The 10,303-nt window shown below is 45.8% G+C and overlaps 2 protein-coding genes across 2 annotated transcripts; one reads left to right on the top strand and one right to left on the bottom strand.

Moving 5' to 3' along the window:
* Positions 1-1,448: 1,448 nt before the first annotated feature.
* Positions 1,449-5,449, top strand: T265_07663 (hypothetical protein; the record flags this gene model as incomplete). Its single annotated transcript, XM_009173236.1, has 3 exons — positions 1,449-2,274; positions 4,517-4,876; positions 5,193-5,449. The coding sequence occupies 3 exons, from the start codon at positions 1,831-1,833 to the stop codon at positions 5,361-5,363; spliced, it is 975 nt and encodes a 324-aa protein (XP_009171500.1).
* Positions 5,450-5,871: 422 nt separating this feature from the next.
* Positions 5,872-6,339, bottom strand: T265_07662 (hypothetical protein; the record flags this gene model as incomplete). Its single annotated transcript, XM_009173235.1, has 1 exon — positions 5,872-6,339. One exon carries the CDS (start codon positions 6,337-6,339, stop codon positions 5,872-5,874), a length of 468 nt encoding a protein of 155 aa, XP_009171499.1.
* Positions 6,340-10,303: the final 3,964 nt, after the last annotated feature.

Below are 10,303 nucleotides of genomic sequence, written 5' to 3'. Positions count from 1 at the left end.
AGCGTACTTGTACAGTGGTTATAGCTGCCACAATTTCGTTCATCGATGATTTGGAAAGGTAGGGTAGATAGCGGCACATTAGAGACGGTAGCTGATATAATTGATGTGTAAATACAGGGTTGTTAGTGGACTTTGTATTGGGGAGATTGTGAGGGGAGCTATGCACTGAAGGTAATAGCTTGGATGCATTGGTGCCATCGAGCGCGTGACACGGCCAAGTCTGACAATGTCTCTAACCATTGATGTGTCCCGCCTCGGGGTCCCCATCCAGGAAGAAGGTACTGACCAGCGAAGCTGACTTTGCTGGTAATGGCTTTCATACTTCGCTGTCAAGTCATTTTTGACCTCCTCTGACTCGTTTCCACCCTACAACTGGTTGTGCAGAAAGAGCTCTTCGAGGAATTCGGTCGACTAGCATGTAGAGTACGTGGCCAGGCCAGAGGAACCTATGGAATATGGGCAAGTGATTTCTTCCGAAAACCATTCGGCGTACTTCAGCATCACTAATCTAGAGCATTGCCTGAGTGCAATGCTTTGAAGATATCGATGAGCGAACGCTGAAAGTCTTTTGATGACCTCGGCATGCAGCGGCCAGATTTCTGACCCGTGTAATAATATGGAGCGTACCGGAGCATTGTAAACTGGACCCTTGAAGGATGATTTGATGTCACGTTGTAATTTGGTTGAGAAACAGTGCGCCAAAAAGGATGTTCGTACCTGGTAGTCGTTACTAACTGCAGATGCTCTCACTTTCATAAATGAAAGTACTCTCCATCGTAAAATTACTGACTTGTTGGGCCGTTCTGACCGTTTTATCAAGGAGTCATGGATTCAATCCCCGGGTGGACGGATTTCTCGTGCTTGGGATCTTGTTACCATAGCCTGAAGAATTTCAATGGACTGGCGTCAAATGGAACTCACTTTGGCGATTTTGCGGAATACAGGTAGCTCGGGTGCGTTGCCTCGTTGCTGTTCTGTTCGCCGAGTTTGGCAGTTGGATGGTAACGTTTCATCATCGAGGTGACTCCACCCCGCAATAAGGACATCACCTCGACTGGTGGCGAAATGTTTACAGTCCAACTGCAAAGCTTGGCGAACAGACTAACAACCAAGGAGCCCGCTTTATCATTACGAACTCACCGAAGTCTCACAGGATCGTTAGTCTGCTGGTTTCACTCAGTGGACCAATGAAGTGCACTGATGCTTTGCGATCTTGATGACAACGTTACCAACGACTGTCTAAGTTAGTTGAGGTTTCACTTGTTGACCAAAGTGGCAAGGTAGATCGAAGTAGGATCATTTACTCATACTCATCTGGTAGAATAGAAGCTTCGCAGCCAAGTCGCGTAGGCCGAAAAAGTCACCAGTAAGGTGACCTCCCGTTACCGGATAACGTCTGTCTTTGTGTCTGCTTTCAAACACATTGCACCTGCTCGTCTTAAGACGTCTCTGTGTTTTCCAGGTAGTCTGGATGAAAATGTAGGGTAACTCAATGTGCAGTCAGGGCTCACCAGACATTGTCGGGAAACCTCCATTTATTGTGGATTTATGTTCCTCATTTTTTCTTTCCGGACACACTCCTGTCTGGCCACCTTGAGAATATTGTCGAAATATCCCATAAAAATGCATGGACGCCTTAACGTTAAAAAGACAGCCCCGGTCGCCTAGGAAACCGAGCGGACTTGTTAGGCTGAATCTGTGGTGCTTCAATGCTCTTGACTAAACGGTTCGTTGGAGGCTTTTATGATGACGCTTTTCTTTTCAGTAAAATCTCCGTAAATTTTTTTAGGCTACATTCAACATATCCCTGAAGTTACAGCGCACTACCCAATGGCTTGTGACATATCCCGCATCTTCCAAACAATTGTCCATGCCCTCGAGACAACCGGCGAACTCAGTTCCTTAAGAGCACGCACCGACTCCAATTCTCTGAAAAACAAACCACAAAATGCCTTTTCCTTTTGGAACCGTGCATCTAGTCTCCGCGGGAGTCTGTGTGTACTGGCCGGCTATATCAAACGTGTACAACAACTGACCGGGACGAGCTTGGGCAGCTCAACGAAACAACGACTACATTCAGAACTGACGGAACAAGTGACACAAATGATCGATCAATGTACGACGCTACTGCTTCAGTTGAAAGAAACTTCCCGGCTAGATGAACTGGGACGCGTGTTGACCAATGATCAAAAACAGTTGAAACAGCATCGACAAGTCGTTGTTGAATGTTTGGAAGAAGAAATGAACAAGTTGCGTCGGTTAAAGGATATGGAGGTAGGTTCTTTTTTTCCCCTGTACTCCCGTTGTAACCTCCCATATTTCGCGGCATTTGACACGAATGAAGCAAAACAAATGTATCTAAGCAGTTGGCGGCTTTTGTTTGGTTAATCACTCACATCTCATTTCAAGCAAATGCAGTCGGTTGCTACTAAGACCGTCCCATGTGGATTATTAGTGTGTACGAGCCAGCCAGGAGCTTCGCTTTCAGGTGCTCAGGCTGGTGGTTGATCAGACGGCCATGGATCTGTTCGCCGAGCTTGGTAATCAGCTTGCACCAATCGATGAGGCATCGTCGGTGCGCAGTTGAATTAGTCTCTTTGATCGGTGGCGAAACGTTTACAAACTGATCGTTAAGCTCCGATAACACATCGACCGCCATCCGATCAACTCCCAGTAAACGCACCCGACATATTCGACATATTGTCAAATTCTAGACTCAACGTAAGGCAGATCTGTTTATGAACGGCGCCGGGAGAAGTTTTTGGCCCACGACGAACTTACCACTCTTAGTGTTGTGTATCAATTGGCCAGTAATCTTTGTAAACTGAGCACTGTGCTTGGCCTTCACCCGAATAGACGCAATTAGGGAGGTCGGCCCCTGGGACGCAGCCCAATGAAAAGCTTGGTCTGTTCGTCAGAATTTCCTAAATATTCTCTCCAAGTAAGCAACTTTAGTTTAGGTGACAAGGACCCGGTGTCACCTCACAATCGTTCGGTTTGTCACGACTCATGAATTCCATTTATTCAAGTCCGTTGGTTTCAATTACCTGCTAAAAGCCGGAATAGGCTGACCTATCCTCGCGTGTCTGAGCCGGATCAGTAAGCGTGCTTTAGTCATCCTCCTACCACCAACCTCCACACCCGTGAGCTTACCCATATGTCATGGTAGGGGTTTCTGTCCCGCTAGCGTAAGTACCCGTCTTTTTTCGGCACTTTCGTTCACGTACGTATACATCAGCTTGCCCCTGCCTATCATGAACGGCTGTTGTGAACACGACGGGTACGCTGCTAACCAATTTTGGTGCGAAAGCTTATCATGTATAGAGAAAAAAACTAAGTTAGCCCACCTTGTACTTTGCTTACCTGAATGTGCTTCTCTTGGGGTTCGTAGATAGCTGACCAGCTGGGTTAACAATCCTTCAGTCCGTGTTGTTAATCAACGATTGAACTGCGATAATGTTGACCCTCAAAGACTTGGTGACACGACACTTTTTTATGAACTCGGTCAATGCTCACCACAAATTGCAAATTACAGGTTTACGAAGTTTATCGGCAGGTTTCAGGACTATTCAGTTCGGAACACCAGACTGCGTTCAAAACACAAACTTTGAATGCAATTTGTGGTGTGTGACCATCGGTGCTTCTTCACCAGTGACCCCGACATGTCCGTTTTTTCCACCTCAGTGCACCTTTTAACACACCTAACTTCCATCCCTATAGGCCGATGATGCTTGAAGTTAGTCCTAGAAGTAGTGTCTGACCGGATGCTAACTAGAACCAGTTAACCACAAGGATTAGCCAGCGCTTACGATAAAATCTCCGTATTGACACTGGTGACCAGTTCCACCTGAGTACGCCTCACTTTTGGCTGCGAAACGTGGTCCCTACGAACAGATGATGTGAGGCGTCTTCAGGTTTCTGACCACCGATGCCTCAGAAGCGTTGCCGGTTCTGGATAGCATCAACGGATTAGTAACGGGATAATTAGAAAACGGGTATTTGGTTGTTCAGTCGTGGGAAATACTCAGCACAATCAACCGCGGTGACTCGGTCATGTGCTACACATGCCCAAACACCATCTACCCGGACGAGCGTTGTTCTACGGCCTCCTTCAGAATGGACAAGCTATGACTTGGCAAAAGGGTGTAAGAGATTACGAAGAGCTTGGGTGTTGTGCGCCTCCCAGGATGGGGTCCTCGTGACCTCGCCTGCGCTTGGCTGGAGATGTTGCAAGAAATTGTGGCTGATCGAAGTCAATGGCGTTTGTGTTGTCAGTTTCCTTTCAGACTGATTGAGCGCTTGGAGGTGAAGGGATCTCAAATCGTTTAACATGGACCGGCACGAAGTCCCCCCTCACCCACTCTTTTTTCACTCTAAGGCTCTAAATACAATCATATGAACTTTGTAGTTGCACGCCAGTGAAGCATCAGTGTCAGCGCTGATGTTGCTGCTTCTGGTGATGATAACGCTTCACTTTTGTCCTGCAATAACGCCTTCTATTTATTGACTACTTCAGCTGGAACGTCAACGACATTTGCAAGAGCTTACAGGTAGCCTTGCTGGTGGCATACGATCGGCTCCACCCTCAAAGCCTCTAACATCCATACCATCAACCGATTTGTCCATCCGGTCTGGTCATCCTCCCGCTGACAACCAAGCACGACACCGTCCATCACAAATAGATGAGGATGAGCGTTCAAACATAGAAGAAACCAACCTGAGCGAAGCAGAGCTCCAAGCATTCGAGCGCGAAAACCGATCTATATATGAGCACCTTAGCGAACAGCGCGACGAGTTGAACCTAGTCGCTCGAGCCATATCGGAGATCAGCAGGCTGAACCAAACGCTATCTACGCACTTGAGCGAACAGTTGGAGGTAAGTGGAAGTCTTGACGTTGTGAAAAAATGAGTGCGCTGGACAGTTAACAGCATTCCGTCAGTTGCTTAGTTTCAGTTAGACTGTGTTTACTTTCGACCATTTGTGTTGTAAAAGCCGAATGCTCCCGAAAATAAAGAACTGACAAAACTAAAAGCAATAACCATGGCGTGAGGGTCTCTTCGTTTAGAAATGCGAAGGCAGAAACTAATTTAGTTTTTCTGTTCTTCACTGTGGTCGTCATGTTTATCAAAGAGCTTTCGTGCCTATTTCAAAACCTTTCTTCGACTTTCTCTATATAACCTCTCCGTTTCAGGTCACACAGCAAATTGGTGAGAACTTCACCATGTCTACAGAACACATCCGACAGGGTAATGAATTTCTGCGGAACGCCCTCAGTAACAAAGCGAGCGCACAATTCTGGATCCTATTTACCATGATCGTGCTGACATTTTCGCTTCATTTCCTAGACTGGTATTACCCATGACTTAATCGCCCCTTAACTCTGCATACTTCCCTCCAGATTCTCTCATTTCGTATGTTCTTTGATCCAACTGTGATGTTTTGTCTGTGGAACAAATAAATAGCTTTTGTTCACATTCTGAATTTGAAAATGCAACGGAAGGTTACTTGCGGATAATGAGTAAGTCAGCTCTAAGCGTTGTTTTACGTGGCTAAGATAGGTCATGTTGGGTTCTATGAGGCATCCAACATATCCCTGAGCCGTACGGAATAGATTCTGGCTACAAAAGAATGACTGAATGGTTAGTTTGGGGGCTAACCCTGATAAGGAATTCACCAAACCAGAAGTTTCCTGTCCTTAGTAGCGCGATAAAGACTTCGGCTAACCGGATATGAAGACGACATTATGAATTCAACGCAGTTTTGAGCTTCAAACGCTTGAACAAAATGTTCGATTTTCGGTATAGTTCATAAGTGACAATCCAATCAATGGAATGATTTCTAACTACGATATGACTACGACTACACTGAAATCATCGTTTGGGAAAAGCAATGGTGGATTTGACAATATCGGAAATTTCGTGAGCAAGAAGTTCATGTAGAGCGGTTCCGTCATGTCTGTATACCCATTCATCTCTTGAACGAATGAAGTCATATCTTTTCGGACCGCTACGAGGAGAAGACAACCAAAGCTGCTTGTTCGGAGCCTGTCTATTGATTATGTACGTCCCGATCCCGGCACCAAAATACACTTTGAGAACCCCGTACGCATGTTCGACATCGTAGTCCTTGTCTAGATTGTATTTTTCACCCAAACTGTCAAACACTTCGGCCAGCTTGTCGAGAGTTTCGTTGGACAATGACTCGTACTCCGAGTTTGACAGTTCCATTGTGGTCGTCTCCAAACAGCTTCGAGAGCGCATTCCAGCACCAAGTAAGCGAATCGAAATCACCGGAAGTCGGGAGCATAGTGGAAAGAAACGGCTCAATGTGCTAACCATCCTAGGAAGGCAATATCGATCCACTCAGTCATGCAGGAAGCATTGGGGCTGAAACGAAGTATAACAGGCCATTAGAACAAAGCGATACGAAAGGAGTGACGTTACGATGAGTGGTCTTTTACCTTAACTACTCTGAGTTCGCTAACTCCGCTAGATAAATCACAGCCAGGTTGCCCAAGCCTAGACAGGGGAAGTCGGAGGCAGAGGGTCGGGTCCGAACCACGGACCTTCTGGTCAGTAAATCCGTGCTCTAACCACTTGAGGCATCTCGCCCGTTGAATTCTATCAGCGTCACAAAACTGTTATGGGCGCTACAGACAGGATTTCTTGATTACAAAAACTTTTGTAAGGCTAGGTGTACCACTCTGAAACGCTCAAGACTCCACTCGCACCAAAACTCCCACGAAGGTTCGAAAAATCTCAAGCACTTTCATGGAAGCCGTTGGGAACAACAGTGGTGAATACCGGTGATTCACTGTCCATCTTGGCAGGCGGAATCATATGCGTGGCACTATGCTAACAAAAACGTCCAGGAGTGCGTACGCTTGGTCACAGATTTTATTCCCATCTATCTATAGAACCAAGTGTTCATGACTGAAAAAACTCCGTGAATTTTCAGCCCTAACTACTTCTAACCCGTGTATAAATTTTTATCTCTGTCAGCCGATGTCAGCACACTCATATATGATAAGTGATCCAAGCGCGGCGAACTGCATGCAACACGTTTCTGAGCTCGAATTGGGACTAACCTACAACAGGCATCAAATTTAGATACTGACAGACAATTTCAGTCTCCAGAAATATTTCGACCATAGATGTTTGACTGAAGGAAAGACCTACTTGAATATAATCAGTACTAGAAGTAGGGTAAAGCTTTCTTGTGAAACGGCAGACTTTGCGCTAAGGCTTTCATGTGGTTGATGCCCCGGTATCCAAAAGGAAAGTGCTTTGGTGCTCGCGCTTGCAGTCTGACTGGCATTATAACACGTTCACCAAAGAGAAAGCGACCATCAACTTCACATAGAGAAAATCGTCGATGGAATAAGGACTGAATGTCGCGTGACACTGACGATGGCCAGCGTATTCGGTGGTAGTGCAATACCGTTGGAGCACGAAGTCACGTCTGGTTTCGTCACGGACCATTGTTGAAGCAACCAAAAGGGCTCGGTTGGATGCAGCGAGTATGGTGCAAACTTCCGCTTCAACAGAAATGGAAGCCACAACTGTACCTTCTGCCGGCTGTCGTTGAGTCCATTCATCCTGATAAGAGGTTTGCCCGGCTAATGGTATCCGTAGACTGGTATTTGATTGAGAGATCATAGTCACGAAGAGTGGTCGCCCAGCGCTGTAGAGGATTTGCGTGTACGCCGGAACATTTTTCTTGACTGAAAATGTTGATAAGCGGGTAGTCATCGGTGAGGAGTGTAAAATGGCGGCTGTAAATCGTTTGATGAAATTTCTTCACGATAACGACGATTGCAAGTGCTGCCTTCTTCTATATGACAGTAATTGCGTTTGGCTGGTGGCAGAGATCGAGCTGCATAGGATATGGCTGCTTCAGATCCGTCAGGAAATCTATGAGAAATAACTGCTCCGACTTCGTGGTTGGATCCGTACCATGCTAGAACAATATCCATAGGTGGGTTGTAATTGCAAGCAGGTCTGATGGCACAAGTGATGTGCCGAAAATTGATTAACATTGAGATGACAAATTCCAGGGAATATCCTCTTTTTTAAGAGATGGCTGAGGGGAATACGGCGCATATCTGGTAGAAAAGTACTGTAATGGCTGTACTGGCTGTACGGCAGTGAAGCATCGGTGTTGAACACTGATGTCATGCTGTCGATGATGATGACTGTAATGGCTCACCAACCTGAGGGAGTATCACAATGAGGGTACATCCGTCGGTGGCGGTATTCTCCGAATTGCATCAATGTTGTTCGGGTCAGGATGACGGCCAGATTTATCGAAAATAAAACCCAAATATTTAACAGACGTAAGAAGGAATTCTTATTTTTCCGCTCGGAGATGAATATAGCCGAATTACTGGATTCCATAAAACACTGAGGTTCAGCGATGAAGGAGTTCTTTCTGATTAGAGGCTGCTACAATGATACCATCCAAGTACACAACGATGCCTGTTTACCCATTAAGCATAGCGTCCACGACCTGTTGGAATATGGCTGGCGCCGTAATGAGATCAAGCTGGAAAAGACCAAGGTGCATGTTAATGATTAGAGGATCCTCGGAGTCATCCGCAACTTCGATTTGTAAATAAGCATCAGCCAGATCGAGTTTAGCAAAACAAGTGCCACCATTAAGTTTGATGAATAGGTATTCTGGAATTGGAGGAGGACCGTGGTGTGAATCGAGTGCAGCAATCAAGCCTGTGGAATAATCAGCACAAACCTTGATCTTTCCTTTCGTTCTCCCAAACATAACAATGGGAGTTGACCAAGAAGGGTGGTTGACAGGCTGGATAACATTTGAATTCTACAGATGATCGAGTTCAGTGTCCATAGAGATGCAAAAACCGCATAAGGTACAGGGCGTTTTGGTCTGAAAACAGGTTTGCTATTTGGCTTCAAATGAAGGCTTTGAAACTATGCCCAAGACCGTTTGGAAAAACGTCACAAAAAGTTGATTGGATTGTGCGTAAGTTGTTGGCAAATGCTTGTATAAGTGTGACACGACTGTAGAGGGACGCAAGAAAGATTCGATTGATCTAACCAATCAATACCTAGTAAATTAAGACCTGAACGATCTGTGAAATAGCAGGTTTCTTTAAATCGCACATCACAGGCGAGTTCATCAGTGACCAGTAAGTTGTTGTCTGAAGCAGACTGTGCGAAGTGGTTGGTAGCAGAAAATAATGGTTCCCCAACTGCATCGGGAATGTGAAATTAATGTGATGTCTGATACTGTACCGAGCTGAAGATAAAGAGGATGGTTTTTCAGGAAGTGTGGTGAATTTCATGCGGGATGCGAAATCCACTTCGAATGATACGAAGACAGAATTCGACCAACATTGCTTCCGTTGTGATATATGAGCCGTTTTACGTGCGCCCTTCTGGTGATCAATCGGCTTCGTCCCGTGGGAAAAATCCTTCCTTATGACCATTACGATGGCATGTCTGGCAACAGTGTTTTCTGAACGGGCAAAAGCGGATGTAATGCCAGTTACCACAAGACCAACACAGTCTAGAAGGCTTACTGTGCTTGAGATGGGGGTTGCGCTGAAACGCTTTATTTTTATTTCCGGAAACATGGTGCGCTACGTTGTACGAGCGAGCTAGTGCCCGGCCGATCATTGTGTTGTCCAGATTCAGTTGGATGAGGCAGTGACATTCAGCACTAAGCTCTTGTGAGGTTACCTTTGAGTTTCGTTCAAGTTGCTGCAACAATCTTGTCCCAATATTTGCATGACGAGAAGATTGGATGCCAGATATAAGGCATTTGAATAGATTTCCGTCAATATCTTTGAGCTTGAACCGTTCACGTTCTCGATTGACAACTGTTGTGAAACTGACTTAGTCATCATCCCTCATGACCAATTTAAGGCACTGGTATCAGATGCTGAACAAGGACTTGTTGCCTCCAAAGATTTGCGTGAGGGTCTGAACAGTGCTGTCGGGGCTGATATCACTGGGCTGTTTAGGGACTATGTGAATCGTGTAACAGTTGTGTGCATGTATGCAAGTTTCCGAAGTAGCAGCCATACCTTCCATGGGTCAGCTCGCTTGAAGAAACCGACTTTGAACATATCTTGGTACCTATTTAACCAAGAATCGAAAATTCGATCTGTATCCGCGTCCAGAGCGAATTCGGTGATGGAATTAGCAATACTGTCTGCAGACGAAACTGATGGTTCCCTTATGCCGCCTCCTGAAGTCCGGACATCCAGATTTTTGGTCAGCGCTTCTATGGATTTCATTTGCGTGTGCTCAAATTGGTTCTGTTGCT

The sequence above is a fragment of the Opisthorchis viverrini genome, assembly GCF_000715545.1.
Source record: "Opisthorchis viverrini unplaced genomic scaffold opera_v5_189, whole genome shotgun sequence".
In the NCBI taxonomy this organism is placed as follows: Eukaryota; Metazoa; Platyhelminthes; class Trematoda; order Opisthorchiida; family Opisthorchiidae; genus Opisthorchis; species Opisthorchis viverrini.
The sequence above is the reverse complement of the archived record's forward strand: the minus strand, read 5'-3'. Positions and strand labels throughout refer to the sequence as shown.